The sequence below is a fragment of the Chrysemys picta genome, chromosome 23 (genome assembly GCF_011386835.1).
Source record: "Chrysemys picta bellii isolate R12L10 chromosome 23, ASM1138683v2, whole genome shotgun sequence".
In the NCBI taxonomy this organism is placed as follows: Eukaryota; Metazoa; Chordata; order Testudines; family Emydidae; genus Chrysemys; species Chrysemys picta.
Window position 1 is genome coordinate 11,133,599 of NC_088813.1, and position 19,323 is coordinate 11,152,921.

The 19,323-nt window shown below is 45.8% G+C and overlaps 1 protein-coding gene across 3 annotated transcripts in view; it reads right to left on the reverse strand.

Moving 5' to 3' along the window:
- Positions 1-19,323, reverse strand: part of MAN1C1 (mannosidase alpha class 1C member 1) — an 89,902-nt gene that overhangs the window by 11,335 nt on the left and 59,244 nt on the right. For 2 of the 3 annotated variants that reach the window (XM_042844696.2, XM_024107655.3), the window contains exons 4-7: positions 17,042-17,122; positions 13,533-13,627; positions 3,965-4,088; positions 858-951 (exon numbers count right to left, since the gene is read on the reverse strand). In XM_042844696.2, the coding sequence (XP_042700630.2) occupies positions 858-951; positions 3,965-4,088; positions 13,533-13,627; positions 17,042-17,122 (394 nt within the window). The remainder of the gene's footprint in view (positions 1-857; positions 952-3,964; positions 4,089-13,532; positions 13,628-17,041; positions 17,123-19,323) is intronic. The other variant, XM_065577149.1, reaches the window with a different exon arrangement.

Genomic DNA, 19,323 nt, shown 5'->3' on the forward strand with positions numbered 1-19,323 from the left:
AGATTTTGCCTTTGAACAACAGAACAGACGTAGCCCGGCCTTTTCTCTGGATATTGGAAGGGTGAAGTGGCTTAGGAAGAGGCAGGATCAGAATAAAGACACTGTTCTACTGTGCTCATGATCCCGCATGTTCCTCCCTCTTGCACACCTGTATTTTCCCCCGGACCAGTGTTGCATTCCTAATAGTGATGCAAGAGACAGACAGACACACACACGCATCCCACTCATTGCATCAATAGGAAAATCCAACAGCAAGTACCACAGTCATGGATGCGTTAGTGCATGTATGAGATTGGCTAGAGGGATAGCAGAGCAGGCTTCCTTCAGTCCTTATATTCCCCATGTTGTTTTCTGGGGAGGATCTCAAACTCCACTCTCTTACTGCTTCTCCAGGTGATTTCTTACTTGCTGCATTAAATATAGTAACTAACCAAATCTCTTTGGTCTCATCCTGTAGCTTTCATGTGTAACTCCCAGGGAGGACAATGGGATCACTGAAGAGAGGATGGGGGCCTTAAAGAGACATGCCAATTTTTAATGAATCATGTAGCATAATCCTACCATGTGTAGTACTATGGGTCCTAACCCTCACTCTGGAGGGAAGATACTCAGCTGGGAATAAGATTCCTGTGAAAGATGATTATACTGCATCTTCTCAATAAGGTTACCTTTATCTAATCACCATGGCTAATGAGTTCCTTGCCCAGCATTAGTGAGGGCTTTTATCAGGCAGATGAGAAATTTCCTTGGCTCGCTGTTCTTGCAGTTACAAATCACCTTCTAAAGAACAGCGTAAATTCTGAAATGCATCAGTAGCATTTCCTGAGCACAGCTCGGAATGAGAGAGCGATACTTACGCTGTACCCAGTTCCCAGTGACCGGGCTGAGAAAGTTAGGATACAGGCCCTGCGGTTTCTCAATTCTGTTCAGGACTTTGCGGATGTTCATCACCTACAAAGAGGAAACGGACAAGACACTTTCTATTTTTCCACTAAGAAATCCAACATTTCTGCACTATAAGTGAAACTAGTGAAACTTTGCAATTAGAATCATAGGACTGGAAGGGACCTCGAGACGTCATCTAGTCCTGTTCCCTGCACCCAAGGCAGGACTAAGTAATAACTAGACCATTCCTAACCGGTGTTGGTCTAACCTGCTCTTAAAAACTTCCAATGATGGAGATTCCACAACCTCCCTAGGCAATTTATCCCAGTGCTTAACCACCCTGACAGTAAGGAAGTATTTCCTAATCTCCAACCTAAACCTCTCTTGCTGCAATTTAAGCCCATTGCTTCTTGTCTATCCTCAGAGTTTAATGAGAACCATTTTTTCCCTATTGGTTTTAACATCCAGTTGGACAAGCAATGGTCCAAGGACAGTGTCATTTATTGTAAATGCTGCTATTGTTTCAGGATTGGGAAATGAAAGCTATCATATCCCTTAGGGAAGGGTCCTCAAGAGAGTGACCTTTCTATAGGAATTCTGAGGCCCAGGGGATAATATTTGTTATTAAATTCTATAGCTTTTTAGAATAATTTCTAGAGTCTCACCTAGGTCCCAATTCCACAAGGTACATAAGCACTTGCTTAACTTTGAATTCAATGGGACTGCTCCCATGCTTAAATGTAGGCATGTGCTTAAATACCTTGCTGAATCAGAGCCTTTAATTCCTAGAACAGCCCCACTTAATTCCTACAGAGCCTCTGTTGGTTTCAACCCTACTAAACACTACAGGACTTTTACGTAACGGATGAAAATAAATTGTCTGCAGTATATATATTCCATTGTAACCTACACAGCAGGTTATATACTCTAAACCTTTTAGACGATTAGACAATTTATATGCCAAAGGCTGGCCACGCAGATTTAAGTCAGTGTTTCCAAGGAAGTGATCATGCTGCCCGACGTTTACTGAAGTTTAGTAGCATGGCACATTAATGACCTGTTTGAACAAAGACACAGATGGACATTATTCCCATTAAAAATCACACCGGGTCCCAAGCTGCATGCTAATGAGTTGATTTGCTCCTCTGAAGTCATTTCCCTCCGGATGGCTGGCTGAGCCCATCTCCTCCTGTGCTTCCTCTCTCGCATGGTGTTCTCTTTAACCCCATACATTTGCAGTGGAATATAATGAGCATGTTCAGGGTGGGAGAAGCCACTACAGAAAAGGTTCTCACCCTAATTCGTTTGCCGGGTTTGCAGCCAGAAAAGGGGAACGTGATTGACTTCCAGGGAGATGGGGGGGACAGACTATCCCAATACAGCACAATTTAACAACAAGGAATTTGGGATTAATCCTAGATCTAAACACTGCCCGCTCCCCCCTTTACCCACCCCTTGTGTTTTTGGCACACATCTGCCCTTCAGTCCCTCACTCAGCTCTCCTTCCCACCCCACCCACTTTCCTTTCTTGTATCTCTCTCTTCTTTCACTCCCTCTCTTTTTTCTCTCCTTTCTGCAATTTATCGTTATCATTTTCCTCTTGTATTATTAGCCTCCCTTCTTCGTTCCACATTTCCATTTTTTCCTTATCTTTCCCATTCAGTTTCCACTTTTCCTTCATTTTCTGCTTCTCTCTCCTATTTGACATTGTATCTCTCATTATTTTTTCATGGTCTCTGTTAGCTTTTCTCTACCACGCTCCCGCATCCCCTTTCCATTCGGCGTCTCTCTCCCTGACCCCAAAAATCACTGAGCAAGCAGGGTGGCAGGCTAGCACTGCAAAACATCCTGTGAACAATCTGTACTCAAGCTATTTACCTGGAAATACAGGGAGAACAATCTAAGTATTTTCACCACACGCTGGTACTCTGGGTGTGATCCATTTTCATCAGACTCACAGGGGAGGTTCTGATTCTAATTGGAGTGATTTGTCTCCCTCAGAGTGAGTTCCTCGGGGAACATGTGGGGAAAGCTAATGATAGCTAGTATCCTACAGTATATTAAGTTGCTCTCACATGCACTATAAGATCACTTGAAAAAACAACCTCAAGGTAACATGTAATATTCATAGATTTTAAATTTAGAAGTTACAAAAGGAATCCGATGTGTCAGCTGTCAGACCTTTCCCACATAAGAGACCTTTGCGAAAATCCTGAGGGCTGGAGCATTGCATTTAAAGTCAGTTTAGAGTAGCAATTCTCCACGGCTGCAGTGCGTTAATATTAACATACCAGAGTTATTAACCATTATTGTTGTGGGATGCACCAGACAGGTTAATATAGCCTGTGCCTCTGTATTTAGGACTAGCTTTTTGCCTCAACTTACTAAGACCGAGGCACACAGAAATGAAGGCATCTGCCAGTCATCACCACTGCAGGAAGCAGGAATGTGGAAGGGCCAAAAAAAAAATGTAAATAGAAAAAAAAATCTTAGGAGTCTTCCAACCCCAAGTGGAGCACCAGAACCTCAGACAGGTAAGAGTGTGGTCAATGCACAAGACTGGTGCATAGATATGAAACTCAGTCCTTAAAAAATATAATCAGTGCTCCAGACTCCATCACAGAAGGAGTCATTAGACTCATCGGCGTGGTGCGTACACGAGTTATTCAGTAAATTCTCTCACATGATACACTGACTTGATGTAAAGAAATAAGGACCCTACAGTGGGACAGTCAGCACGGCATCTGGAATTCTGCCACTGGAGGCTGGGATCAGCTGAAGTGCTTGTGCTGACAGGCTGGAGGCCAGGCATTTGCAGGGGAGAGTCCCTGGCTGCCAGATCCCGTTAGTGACCTCCCCAGCCCGCAAGGCACATATTTATGGTCACGTGTCTGTCTCTGGATCGTCACCAGAAAGGTTTCTCTTCTGGTGAGCTGGGGTGGTAGAGCAAGAATGGCTGGCTGTACTGGCTGCTCTGGGTGGCTGCATGTAACATGCTACTTTATGGCATAAGCCCAGATGCCAGGGTGACGGGTACATAAGAATCATTTCAGTAAAGAATGAGTAGTTAAGTACTTGCCTTTTCTGTAAACACTGGGTTTCCGGAGAGCTCCGTGAGGTGCAGGAATTCTAAATGCAGGGTGCCAAATTCTGCCAAGATACTGCTTCCTGCAGAGGCCCAGCCCCAACTCCAGCTCATGCCACTGTGAGGACAAAATAGGGAGCCTTCATGACCAAGCAAACACAGCAGGTTTCTCTACAAGCCCAGGGCAAAGCTCTCCCTCCGTATCCCCTGGGCAGATCCTGCATTCGCTCTGCAGTGTGAAACCCCTACTAGATGCCAATGGTGTGGAGAATTTTGCTTTTAACCAATATGGCTCAAGGACATTCGCAGGTTTACAGGGACCTTGTGGGTCGAACAATTAGTGACACCAAAGAGTTCTTAGCTTTATAGGGGTGGTTTGGCCCAAAGCAAATAAGCCGGCTGAGCAGGTCCACTGGACAAGGCAATCTCAAATAACCACAATCTCCTATACAGAGATGGGCTTGAACCAGCCCCTTGATGCAAACTCACACAAGTGCTGCATTGGCGGGAAGGCACAGAGGGAGAACGGAGGTTTCCCAGATGGCTCATTCCTACAATGGGCTAATCCAAAACCCCAGATTCCTGGAAGTTCAGAAGGCTTGAAAGCCTAGTTTTGAGGTGCAGCACTACCTCTAATCTGCAGTTATACAGCACCTTGCCCCAAAAGCATCCTCACATGCTTTGTATGCCTCTACATTTAACACCATAGAATCATAGAATCTCAGGGTTGGAAGGGACCTCAGGAGGTATCTAGTCCAACCCCCTGCTCAAAGAAGGACCAATCCCCAACTAAATCATCCCAGCCAGGGCTTTGTCAAGCCTGACCTTAAAAACCTCTAAGGAAGAAGATTCCACCACCTCCCTAGGTAACCCATTCCAGTGCTTCACCACCCTCCTAGTGAAAAAGTTTGTCCTAATATCCAACCTAAACCTTCCCCACTGCAACTAGAGACCATTGTTTCTTGTTCTGTCATCTGGTACCACTGAGAACAGTCTAGATCCATCCTCTTTGGAAACCCCTTTCAGGTAGCTGAAAGCCGCTTTCAAATCCCCCCTCATTCTTCTCTTCTGCAGACTAAACAATCCCAGTTTCCTCAGCCTCTCCTCCTAAGTCATGTGCTCCAGCCCCCTAATCATTTTTGTTACCCTCCGCTGGATTCTTTCCAATTTTTCCACATCCTTCTTGTAGTGTGGGGCCCAAAACTGGACACAGTACTCCAGATGAGGCCTCACCAACGTCGAATAGAGGAGAATGATCGCGTCCCTCGATCTGCTGGCAATGCCCCTACTCATACAGCCCAAAATGCTGTTAGCCCATTGGGTGAGTGCATGGGTGGGTGGGGCAGCAACCAAATCAGCACACAGCGCTGCACAACGCATGGGAAGAGGAAACGCCCACAGGCACTGGGACAGACGTGACACGTACAAAAAACATCCTGGGTTCTAATATCCATGCAGCCCAATGTTCTACTCTGAGATACCATGACTTCCTGGGCCTCATCTTACTGCAAAGAACGGAGGGCCAGATACACCCACGGAAAGCTAGCAGACACTGTATAAAGCTGACTGTTACACACTTGTTTGGTTGGTTGTTTGGATCTACTCTCACCAGACCCTTCCCCTCTCCCTCCTCCCACAAGCCACTATTCTTTATGCTAATCTCCAGTTCTGCCAACTCCGGGCAGAAAGGAAAAAATCCCCATCTCCGTTACTGCATCAGCACGGTGTGAGTAAATGGGGAGTGCGTTCTAATGGTAAACAGCAGTGCATACATGTGGGGGTCCTGTGGTGATAAGGCCTCGCACTGGGTGGAAATGGATCGCCAAAGGGGGAGCTTTCTGATCACTAACGTTCTCACTCACTCTTTACTTGACCCTTTCCCTGCCCCAACCCACTGCTATAAATTACAGCTCTCTGCAGCGATTCTGTCTCTCACAAATCTACACAGACAGGAAAAGTGACCTATAGCTTGAGGGACTGATCCCAAAATAGCCTCTGCAGCTGGTGGGCCAGGGAAGCTCAGCGGTTCTCTTTCCAGCAATGATGCAGGCTTGAGCTCTCAGTTACCACGATTCTTGGTAGATATTGACAATATTACGTATTTCCGATCACGAGCCTTCCTTTTTTAGGGTACCCAGAACCATCGCTGAAACTGAGGGAAAACACTAGATGGCGCCTGAAGGCTTCTATATCAGAAGATAAGGATTTCTGCTCTCGATCAAAGGCTAAAACTAATGACCTTTCGCCAGAAAAATGTTACTCTTGTCTGAGAAATGCAGAAAACATTTTTAGGAGCTGAACTATTCCTTATGCCTCCAGAGAAAAGCAGCAAACCTTTCAGCAGACAGCCTATTCCTCCTGTAATTTAAACTGATAGAGTATTCTTCTCTTTCTGTCCAAAACTGGCTGCAAACTTTGCTGTGTGCAGTTAGAACAGCTGTTCCAAAAGTGATTGTATTTCAGCAGCAGGAATCCCACTGTCCATATTTGGAGGAAGGGTACAGTAAATGCCAGCTCATTTTGAGTGAGGTTAAATGCAGGATTAGTTTAATATCGGCTATATCTACCATACAAGACTATATCCTGGTGTTGGATGGATGCACTACTAAATGATCTCATGGGTATTCCTTTATCTGTCCACTAGGACCTTAATCATCATATTTTCTTTAACTGCTGCATTGAAAAAATAGGAAAATACGATCTCACAAACAGAAATCACCTAATAAGCCGCTGTGACAGATAGGGCAACTTTCTGCACAAACCTTACCGAATGAAGTTTAAGTTCCTCATTGTATTCAAAATGCAGATATTTATGTATTATTTTGGGATTGTGGGTAATGTCTCCAGGGGGGAGATAGCTAGTGAAAACCTGGGATGTGCTGTGAGCTTCAAAGGACTCTTTTAAACAATGTGCACTACAAGAATGAACATTTGGTTAAATGGGTTTGTTAGGAAATCTCTTGAGGGAGGTGAACACAAATGTAGCCCCCCCATCTCCAGTTCTGCAAAGCCCCAGCCTTTTGAAGCTATGCCCTGGGGAAAGGTCCATTGTCTGCTGACCAGCTGCTCCCGGAATCTCAAGAGCAAAGACCCTCGCTATATAAAAGACAGGCCAACTTGTTCATGGGGGTTCTTGTTCTGAGCAAAAGGTGTTATGAACTCGTCACCACAAGAAAACCTCTGTGTGTGGCTGAACGACTGACTCCAACCAGAGTCCTTGTTGGGGATGGAAATGATCTCTGGTCAGCTTATTAGCATGTTTTTAGATTCTTTTATTGTTTTAATATGTTTTCTCTGGAATGCTTTTTACCTTAAGAATAAACGTGCTTGCCTAGGAAAAGCTGCGTGGTACCTTACAACTGTGGGCAATTACACTGTTCATAGGCTTGGAGGAGAACGCAAAGTTTGGCCGCTGGCCATTTTGGCTGTCAGGTTTAGTGGGGAAATAACAGTGTAGGCAGGGGGTCGTGCAGCCTAGAAATACCCTGGTCCGGAGGGAGTGAGATGCATGTCTCCACCTAAGACAGGTGACAGCTGAGAAAGGTTGAGAGTGGGTGTCTTTGGTGGACCAGTAAGAGGAACACAGGTGCAGTTAACCTAATAATAATAATTAATGGAGATATCCCATCTCCTAGAACTGGAAGGGACCTTGAAAGGTCATCGAGTCCAGCCCCCTGCCTTCACTAGCAGGACCAAGTACTGATTTTGCCCCAGATCCCCAAGTGGCCCCCTCAAGGATTGAACTCACAACCCCGGGTTTAGCAGGCCAATGCTCAAAACACTGAGCTATGGGACAGCTGCTTCAAACTAGATATGTTCTGAATCAACTGGACAAGGCTAAAGACTGTGCTGGTTATGACAGAAGTACTCCTAGCTGACAGGAGTTGAAACAAATAGCCCTGAAAATCTCCATCCCAAATGCTTTGTGTAGACCGTTGGCTGAAAGGCTGCTAAGGGTTGGTCCACCAAGGATTCGAAGTAGGACCTAGGGAGAGGTTTGTTGATCAACGAAGAAGCACCATCATATAGAAACAGACTCCACCTTCGCCAGCCCTCTGGATTGAAGACAAGCAGGAAGTGGCACTCTGCAGAAAGCATGTTCTAGCACTAGAGCTCAAATGGACTTGGTCTTCCTCGTTAGCTTCTCTCCTAACAGCCGAGAAACATTCCTTCCAAAGACTTGATGATGACACTAGCCTTTAAGAACAACAAAGAGTCTGGTGGCACCTTAAAGACTAACAGATTTATTTGGGCATAAGCTTTCGTGAGTAAAAACCTCACTTCTTCGGATGCATAGAGTGAAAGCTACAGATGCAGGCATTATATACAGACACATGGAGAGCAGGGAGTTACTTCACAAGTGGCGAACCAGTGTTGACAAGGCCAATTCAATCAGGGTGGATGTAGTCCACTCCCAATAATAGATGAGGAGGTGTCAATTCCAGGAGAGAAAAAGCTGCTTCTGTAGTGAGCCAGCCACTCCCAATCCCTATTCAAGCCCAGATTAATGGTGTTGAATTTGCAAATGAATTTTAGTTCTGCTGTTTCTCTTTGAAGTCTGTTTCTGAAGTTTTTTTGTTCAATGACAGTGACTTTTAAATCTGTGATAGAATGACCAGGGAGATTGAAGTGTTCACTTACTGGCTTGTGTATGTTACCATTCCTGATGTCCGATTTGTGTCCATTTATTCTTTTGCGGAGGGACTGTCCGGTTTGGCCAATGTACATGGCAGAGGGGCATTGCTGGCACATGATGGCATATATGACATTAGTGGATGTGCAGGTGAATGAGCCCCTGATGGTGTGGCTGATGTGGTTGGGTCCTCTGATGCTGTTGCCAGAGTAGATATGGGGACAGAGTAGGCAACGAGGTTTGCTACAGGGATAGGTTCCTGGGTTGGTGTTTCTGTGGTGTGGTGTGTAGTTGCTGGTGAGTATTTGCTTCAGGTTGGGGGGTTGTCTGTAAGCAAGGACTGGCCTGCCTCCCAAGGTCTGTGAGAGTGAGGGATAGGTTGTAACCTATCCTGGAAAATGATCCCTCACTCTCACAGACCTTGGGAGGCAGGCCAGTCCTTGCTTACAGACAACCCCCCAACCTGAAGCAAATACTCACCAGCAACTACACACCACACCACAGAAACACCAACCCAGGAACCTATCCCTGTAGCAAACCTCGTTGCCTACTCTGTCCCCATATCTACTCTGGCAACAGCATCAGAGGACCCAACCACATCAGCCACACCATCAGGGGCTCATTCACCTGCACATCCACTAATGTCATATATGCCATCATGTGCCAGCAATGCCCCTCTGCCATGTACATTGGCCAAACCGGACAGTCCCTCCGCAAAAGAATAAATGGACACAAATCGGACATCAGGAATGGTAACATACACAAGCCAGTAAGTGAACACTTCAATCTCCCTGGTCATTCTATCACAGATTTAAAAGTCACTGTCATTGAACAAAAAAACTTCAGAAACAGACTTCAAAGAGAAACAGCAGAACTAAAATTCATTTGCAAATTCAACACCATTAATCTGGGCTTGAATAGGGATTGGGAGTGGCTGGCTCACTACAGAAGCAGCTTTTCCTCTCCTGGAATTGACACCTCCTCATCTATTATTGGGAGTGGACTACATCCACCCTGATTGAATTGGCCTTGTCAACACTGGTTCGCCACTTGTGAAGTAACTCCCTGCTCTCCATGTGTCTGTATATAATGCCTGCATCTGTAGCTTTCACTCTATGCATCCGAAGAAGTGAGGTTTTTACTCACGAAAGCTTATGCCCAAATAAATCTGTTAGTCTTTAAGGTGCCACCAGACTCTTTGTTGTTTTTGTAGATACAGACTAACACGGCTACCCCCTGATACTTGACGACTAGCCTTTAAGGTAAGGGAAGACATGCAGCTCTAATAGTAACCTTATTCCAAAAAACACATACTGGTATTTAATAATGATCAAAAGTCTTTTAGTATCGAGCTGGGCATTTCCACAGAGCTTTGCAAACAGAGACTAAGACACAGCCCTTGCCCCCAAAATGCCAAAGTAGGAAAGAAACAAACACACAAGTCAAGATACAGGCTAATCACTTAGAGAGATTATTGCTTAGAGGGAAGGATGGGGTTTTGGAAGCAGTGGGTTTGAGCACAGAGGTGAAGGGGGGATTGGCGTCTGGCAGGCAGGAAACAGGAAAAGCCCAGAAGGCAGCAGAAGACAAAGCAGGAAGTCTGGATTGCAAAAAAAGAGACCAAGGGATCAATAAGGAAAGGGGATTGGAGGGAGTGTGGGGACTCACTTGAGGGGGGAGAAGGGAAGGATGGAGGGCCAGAAAGGAGAATATTCCAATAATCGAGACGATCAAGGCATGGGCCTGGGTTTCAATGGTGGGAATAGTGATGAAAGGATGGATTTTGGTGCTATTGAAGAGGTAGGAGTTGCAGGATTTAGGAAGGGTCTGATAATGGGGGGGGAAAGGAAAGAGAAGAACTGAAGACTGCACTGAGGTGACAAACCTGGGACATGGGAAAGATGGTGGAAGTTGTTAATAATAGAGAAGGAGGAGCGTAGGAGAGGGATCTGGAAGTTCAGTATCAGAAAGAGTGAGCTTGACATTATGGAGGAACATCCAGGGGGAGACATTAGAGACAGAAAGGGAGAGGTTGGCACTAGAGAGCAAGTTATGGGAATGGTCTATGTAGAGAAACCCGTGGAAATGGATGAGATCTCTAAGAGAGAAATGACGCTAGAAGGGGGGGGGGGAGGGATAATGAGCACAGAACCTGAGGGATCTCAACAGACAAGGGAAGAGTGATCAGCACCCAAAGGAGATGCTGAAGGAGCATCCAGCAAGGTGGGAGGAGAATAAGGAGAGCAGAGTTATGAAGGCAAAGAAAGGAGAAAAAGCTAAAGAAAGGGTGATCAACTGTGTCAAAAGCAGAGCTATCAAGAACCTCTCCTTGACCTTAGAGAGAAGAAGGCCATTAGTAACTCTGGACAATAATTTTTCTGGAACAGAGTGTGGAGGCAGACTGCATTAGATCAAAGATGGTGCAGAAGAGGACGTGTAGACCGCTGGAATGAACAGCATGTTCTAGGACCTTGGACAGAGCATTCTTGATGGCACAAGGAATGGGCAGACCCACTGCAGAATTCAAGAGTGCAAGGGCAGGAGGTGGCACTGAAGTGAGTGGAGGAGAAAAGGCAGTAGCGCCCATCGGAACAGAAGCAGCATGATCTCTCTCTTCACTTCATTAGAACCTTTACATTGACATGGCCTTATGCCAGGTCTTATATTTGTTGTGCTCAAAACTTCAGTAAAGAACATTCCAAAAAAGAGTTTGTGAAACTTCATCGGGCCTGGACCCTGTTGGGTTTCTGTGAGTTATCAGATCCTGGTTGCAAAAGTAGAAATGAAAGGGTTGAGAGACTGGGCTTTAGTTAGGAAAAACCTTCTGTTGGTTTTGGCATCTGACTGGTAGGAAGTTTGTCCCGATATTCAGACTAAATAGCCCTTCTTTCAAGGTCATCCCACTGCTCCTACTTACAGCTCCATGTACTGTATCCCACTGAACAACTCCTCTCATTCTGGGGAGGTTTCACCTTTCAAGTGCAGGCTGTTCGTTACGTTCCCACCGTAGCCACGCTACATACATTTAGCTTTTTTCATCTTTGCTCCTACATCGTTAGTGCTGGCCCCCTAACCAGTTTCAATGCTCTTCTCAGAGCTCTAGCCAGTAATGCAGATTCTTGGTTTTAGGAAGCCTACGGCTATTTTGATTTTCTTCAGTATTAGCCAAGGTCATCGGCAAGATATTTCAGGATATCTGGGCAGATACACTCTGTCATCTTGATTGTCTTTACAAAGGGTAGCGAGAGGTATGGCATTTCTGCAAAAGGTTAGCCTGTGCTTGTGCTTGTATTGAGAAAGAGGCACCACATGAGACTTTATCATCAAGCTACGATGCAGAATGTCATTCCTGGAAGGATACAATTAAGGTGGTGGAGACGTTCAAAGTTTTTCATTGTGTGTAGAGTTAAGCAGAGGGTGACAGTGACATTTGAGCAATGGATCACTCCGTGTTACATGTTCAATGAAATCTTGCACTTTACAGGGAAAGGAACCAATGGCAGATGTGGGGTAAAACTTCCCGGGCTGCTGCTCTGAGTGTTGTGGAGTGGAGGATGAACGTTTTTTTGTTAACTCATGTTTCCTATTCTCTGTGCTTCAGCCTGTGTGCAGTTTTTAAAATCCCAGGGACTTCAGCTAGTTGGCATCAAAATGAACCAACGAGTCCTGTTGGGCAGGAAGTGCTGTGTAGTACTTAGAACTGGAGACGGGGAATCAATACTCTTGGGTTTACTCTTGTCTCTTCCACTAAGTGACCGTGGGCAAGTTATTTAACCTACCTGCCTCAGCTCCCCGCTTTATGTCACATACCTCACAGGCAGTGTTGTAGCACTAAGGTCGGGTCTACACTGAAAACTTGCATCGGCACAGCTGTGTCTCTCAGGGGTGTGAAAAATCCCTTCCCTTCCACCCCCAAGACATGGGCTATGCCAATCTCCTCCAGCGTAGACAGTGCTAGTTCAATGGAAGAATTCTTCTATCAGCCTAGCTACTGTCCCTTGGGGAGGTGGATTAGCTACAGCCACGGGAGAGCCCCTCCTGTCTTTGTGGTGAGTTTCTACACTGAAGCACTGCAGCTGTGCCACTGAAGCAGTTTAAGTGTAGATGTCGCCTAAGTGAATGACATGCATGTTGTGGAGTCTAGGCAGGCAGAAAACTACATGGACTACGGCCATTCATACACATTTGGATACAAAACTGTCATTTGCCACAGTCTATTTCTCAGCTCCCATGCCTGGAGCTTGTACAGATCCAAAAAAGTACCATCATGCATCTAGCCTGGCACACTGCAAAAATGTGCAGAGCAAGCGGAGTTCTAAATGCAAGCCCACCAATAAAATTCAAAGGCAAATGTGAGTGGGAACATCCTATTCCCATGGGGCAGCTCTGCCAGGAAGTGAAGGAAGAAAATGTGGACTGCTTAAAAATTAATAAAACACAGCTGGATTTAATGTGAGTCACCCTTGATTACTGCCAAGATGCCTCCTGAAGTTTGAGTTGCCAAAACGAATATCCTCCAAGAGTCAGGAGGGGAGATGCTACAGAAAGATGCTAAAAGAATAACTGGGTTAAATAAAAATGAGTAAGTTCATGGAGAACGGGTCCATCAACGGCATTAGCCAAGATGGTCAGGGGCACAACCCCATGCTCAGGGCAACCCTAAATCTCTAATTACTAGAGGTTGGATGTGGAAGAAAAGGATGGATCACTCCATAATTGCCCTGTTCTGTACAGTTCTCCTGAAGCTCTGGCCACACTGTTGGAGACAGGATCCTGGGCAAAATGGACCATGGTCTGACCCAGTACAGCAGCTCTTATGTTCTTAGAGGCAAAATGCCCCTTAGGAACAGTTGTTACTCCTTTACAAGTATTCAGCACATAAATAAGACCCACTGCTAATGATGGGAAAGTAATGAGGTGTTGTCTTGCCTGCCCAGATTTATGACGCCCCGGGGGATACCAGTCGGGGTGTTAAAGGCTGGTAGAAGTTTCTCTCCAAGTTCTAGAGCTTTGTTCTTGAATACCTGTTAGACAAAAAAAAGGAAAAGAGAGTTAAAATGTACAATATATTGCTTGCTAGTATCAGTCACGTTGGTTTTCTTACACTTCACTTTTCCATACACACCCAGACACACACAGTTATAAAGCGGGTAAGAATTATGGGACATTAAAGGGCTTTCATTTCCAGATAGTGGGGTAGCCCTACACCTACCTATTGGGATGGGCCTGAACCAAACCCCATGAGGAAGTTTTGATCTGAACCAGAATTTATGGATGGCCCCTGGAGATCCACAACAGACCAGTCTAAAATCCTGGATCCCAACAGGCCTCAAACTTTGGATCTGGATGTGAGCTTTGCGGCGTTGGCTCATGTTACAGTAGAGGAGATCTCCCTTTCTAACCAAGTTCAAGGATCAGTTCCGTTAACTTCTGACGCAGAGTCCTGGGTTAATGAGTTTGAAAGTTCCCAGTTGGAATAGAACTGGCATTAGGACATTTGGCAGTTTCAGGGCACTGGGGTTTGCGTGAACCCTTTTCCCTTGGTTCTGGTGGACACACTCCTTGTGAGTTTTACTTTGAACCCAGAAATTCAAAGTTAAATAGCCAAAACTGCCAAGTTTTGCCCTATTACGGGACAAACCCAGCATGTTTTCCATGGCTTCCTCATGAAACCAGAGATCATCCCAGGCTCATTAAGTGAGCTCGGCTTGGGCTTGGGGTTTCATTGTCCTAGTTCTGCAGTTCTAACCACTCTCAAAGCTGTATGCTTCCCATTGCCTGGAGATCTTCGTGTCTGTATATGTACAGCCACCCATTGCTGAATCTCTGAAACCTTCTAAGTACTTTCCCTTGGAACCTGAAGTCAAGTTCTGCATTAGCTGGGGGAATAGTAGATAAACTGGATTATGCATCTGTATCTTTCTGTGCTAAAACGTGAGATCTGCCCACGTGGCACAGATCTCCATTCCCTAAGCTCCTGGAACTGCTCCTTTAACCTACTGAGCAAAGACCAGTTTCTTGGGACAAAGGTCTTCACTTCTAATGCTGCTGGCTGCTCTAACACCAATGATGGGCAGCTGGCTGGTAGCTTTGCTCAGAGTATTGTTACAAGAACATGCCTTCCTGGGCTGATTTGAGTTGATCTTGCAAAGCATGCCTTTGGGGAGAAAGGGTCCCCTTTTAAGAACTTGTTATGGGGCAGTGGGGGAAACAGAAATGAAGACATCAAAATTAAAGGAGATTTCTAAGGATGAAGCATGCCATGGATTACAAAGCAGGTTGTTGATAGCTCACACGACTTCTAATTTCAAGTACACATATTTTATACACACATACATACACACACAGACACTCCTTTACGCACCACTAAATTTCCAGAGAGGATCCGTGGCCTGTCATGGCTAAATTATCACCCTTTCAATTCCTAATTTCTGAGTTATATTATTCTAATCAAATAATAGTTTATGGGGGCTTGCCGCACAAAGCCACCAGACACACTTATTTTGGGACAAACTGATACAAGCAATAATCTGCGCTCAAGAGATTAGTCTTGAGCAAGAGAAGCCTGTAAGTGACAAGAGATCAAGCACAAGCCTTTTACCTCTAACCTCCCCATTTCAGTCCAAGCTGTCATAACAGTTTTAAGAAAGCAGGAAATGATCGCTCTGAGAAATGCAGCACTGAGGAAACCCGAGCTTGTCCATCGGCTCTGAGGCCTTTGTCACAGCAGAGGAAGGTAGAGGGATCTGGTTCAGAAGGGAAAGCCATGAGAAAGTGACTAGATTATCGAGGGGGGAGGCACTGAACCGATACAGGACAGACACTGACCTGTTTGCTAAGTTCACTCTCTAGCTTGCTGCCCAGGCTTCATGGTTTTGGGGGCTCGCTTCCTTCTCTGTCAAGTTGAAGTCAATGGAAGCTGTGAGCATGAAGGGCTGCAGCATGGGGCACTGGATCTTTGAGAGCTTTCCCAGCTGGGAAATCCCAGGAGGAACAAATTCCTGTATCTCATCCAAAATACAGCCTTAATTATGGAGCTTCTCCCAGGCCTCCACAAATCGATGGCATCACAATGCAAAGACTAGTCATTTTCTTCTATCATGGGCAGCTCCCTCCAGCAGAAGCCAGCCTGTAGCAATATGGGAGTTTCTTGAAAAGGTTATTTACTCGTTGCTTAAGGCCCAATCCTGCAGCCGTATGCCAGCAGAACTCCCATTGAGATCAGTGGGATCAGGCCTTCTGTTTGTCGGAGATATTCAGGGTAGAGGAGTAATCTCTTGATCGCCTCACATCTGGTTTTAAAATTCCAGCACAGCTATATTATGAGACAGATTATGTGTTCAGCTATGGCCTGCATTTGGAAGGGGCAGGGGGGAGAAGGAGGGAGCAGTGTTTTCAGTGGGAACCTTCTGATTTAGCCAGATTTTGTTGCGGGCCTAGTGCTTATTGGAATGCTGCTCCACCCCCCTCTGCTGGCTGAGTGGGGAAACCAGGGGTTGGGGCAGTTCTACCAGACGTACTTGCTTGGATCAGTCCTTGTGTAACCCTGTGGTGAGCGTGTGTTACAAATCCCCCTCTGTGCTGATCCACATAGGATATGAGTTGTTACCACCCCCACCTACAAAGCCACAGCTCTTCAGCTCAAGCTGTTGCAACTCAGGCAGATCTCTGGCTCGATCCCCAGTGTGCTGGCCATGGGGGTGGTTGTCACATCAGACACTTCCTCTTCTCAAAGGAAGCGGGTGGCTCAAATCCCGGATGAATCCCCACGTATGGGTTCACACATGGGGATTGAATCGGGAACCTCCGGAGCTGGGGGTTGTAACAGACTCGTATCCACTGCAGACTGGCACAGAGGGGGGCTTGTAACACACACTCACCAGTGCGTGATACTTGCACACTAAAGAAAGGCTCCTTGCACATGGATGACATTAGCCACAACCGGGCCCCCTGCTTTATCAGTGCACATTTTTGCTACACAAAAAATATAACAACAATTTGGGGTTTTCACAAATAGCTGCCACTAATAAGCTAACATTTAGCGTGCAGGGCTACTTGGAGTGACCCCAAAGCTTGCGCTACTGCCTATATTTAGGCTACAAAGTAACAAGAACTGAGGGACAGGCAAAGATCACTGCAAATGCATTTCAGTGGGGACCAATGTACCAAGCTGAAAAACGATCTTGCTAAAATTGTCCGTTGGAGAAAAGATCTTTATAGATGAGCCAGGCATGGCAAGCATAAGGTAATTGTGTGAGACTTAATTAAAAGACTGTTAGTGGGAGTTCAATATTCATAAAAAACAGGTTTAGCCTCTTCTTACAGGGGGATTATTTGATGTTCAGTGGAGCGCCGCTGGGAGCCAGCCTATTCAGAAATACACCTGCACATTCATTATTTGAGACCGCGAGGGATACACAGGATGTGTAGAAACAAACCTCTTCACCGGTTAGATAGTACGTCGTCAACAGCCCTCCGACATAACGAATGTTCACTTCGAACAAGGAAGCTTCTCCATTCTGAAAAGATCATCATCAGATAGTCACTGGAAGGTACAAGTGAAACCTTATAGCACCCATGCAGATATAGGGCCAGTGAGAGTGCCTTGGAATAATTCTCGGGACATTCACAAAACTCTGCAATCCTTATTCACAGTTTAATAACACTTTGCCTTTTATAGCATCTTTCATCTAGGATCTCAAAGAGCTTTATACATGAAGCTTCACAACCCTCTAGGAGGTAGGTAAGTGAGCTACAGGGATCACTTTGCCACCACTGAAATGGTTTCTGGGTAGAACGCAGCAGCTGTTCAATAGCAGTGAAACACTACACAACAGGTTACGAAAGAAAACGTGAGAAATTATACTTTCTCCAGTTGAAAGTGCAAAGGCAATGTAGGTAGGCAGAAAACAGATACCTAAGTCGAAAGCTCATCAGGACGCTGGAGTTAACATCTCTATTCTTAAAAGAAGGGCAGAGGGATTTTGAGAGACCACAAGAAGTCAGGACTGTTTTTCATAGCCAAAAGATGGCACCCTCCTGTCCTGAGCTTTCTTGCTCCATACGGGAGCATTTCTTCAGCACTGACTCAGTGGGGAGAGTGCCACCTTGTGCATCACCACAACAACTTCCTGGAGTGTCCAGATGTTCTCTGGAGGTCTCCCATTCAAGGACTTACCATGCTTAACCCTACTTAGTTTGTAAAACCTGACAGGACCACAGCCCAGGGTGGCACAGCTGCTGCCACACTGAGTGGGAGACAAACAAACCAGTGCCCACGTGCCCTGCTGGGAGATGGTGAACAGGCAGTGATGTGGTTCACTGAACCTCTCAGGAAGCCACTCACCTGGAACTAGTTAAGATCTATTTTATTCCAACTCCCGATCAGCAAATGTCAAAGCAATTGCTTTCAAACTGTGCTTTTTAAACTGTGCTCCTGGACTGTGAACCTGCCAGGCAAATTATTCTTTCCCCTCAAATAAACACATAAAACTACCAACAGGAGGCTCTCGCAAGAGTGCAGCAATTTCAGCGAATGGGATAGAGAGGGAGGAATTCTTTACCCACTGCATTCACCTGTCCCTTCCAACAATCCTACTGGATTACACATGCAAACAGATGTCTTCTCCCAGGGAAGGCTGGAAGGATCTGAGACACAATTTGCCATCCAGAGAGGGAGGCAAAAGCCAGAGGAAGCAGCTCAAGATCACGTAGGAAGTGACATTATTATAAAGGGGGAGAGAGAGGGAGAACCTGGAAAAGGCTGGACTGGAAGGAGGAGAGAAAGCAAAAGATCCAGGTTGGGAAATAAAATCAGTGGACCTAACATAGCAGCAATTAGCAACTAATGATTTGTTTGCTGGGCACTAGTTCTTAAGCTATAAATTAATCAGGATCATGGAGCACTGCTGTACACACAGACAGATGCTGGTTAACACAGTCATCCGTGCTGCATTCCCTTTAGAGTCGGGTGATAAGTTTTGTCCCTCAGCCTCACTGTCTCACACTTCTCTAAGCTAACTTGCACTTCCCACATAGTCAATGGTCTGTCTAGGTATCTACACCACACTTGCCATTAGTCAGTAAATCCAAACGGCTGCTCTGCCACAGACCTGAACTGTCTCTTTTTCCCCGTTGCCTGAGTCAGGCCCCACCCCTCCCCTCAATCTAGTTGCTGAGAGTTCCACCATCCCTGAAGACAGCAGCTCTCCTGGGGGGACCTTGGTTGCAGAGGGAGGGGCCGCCTGTCAGAGAGTTTGGATCCAGCCCGCTTTAAAAGGCAAGACCAGTCCCTCCAGTGTTACTGTGTTTAATGGGCAGCCAGTGGAACGAACAGCCCTGGAGTGACATGTTGCTGACAGATGATAATAGACCTTCCTCTGTTTGCTCTGTAGCTCTGAAACTGTTTTTACTCCCCATGCTGGCAAATTATCTCAGCAGCAAATGTGGCTGCTTTTGAAATGACACCCTCTCCTTCCTAATCATTTCTCTCTTCAGCCTCGCACTGGATTCCCCTCTCCAGTCAAGGCCACCGTCCCACCCCTGCCTGACTAGGTCAGCTTCTTCTCTCAAAGCCAATTTTTAATTAATTTCAACCCTTCTCTCTCTGCACTGCACGTCTGACATCAGTGATCAATCTATAACATTCATTTTAGTCTTTGCCGATCAATCTATTGTGTGGGCCAGGAGTAAAAGCTTTTGTCAAATCCAGATAAATTAT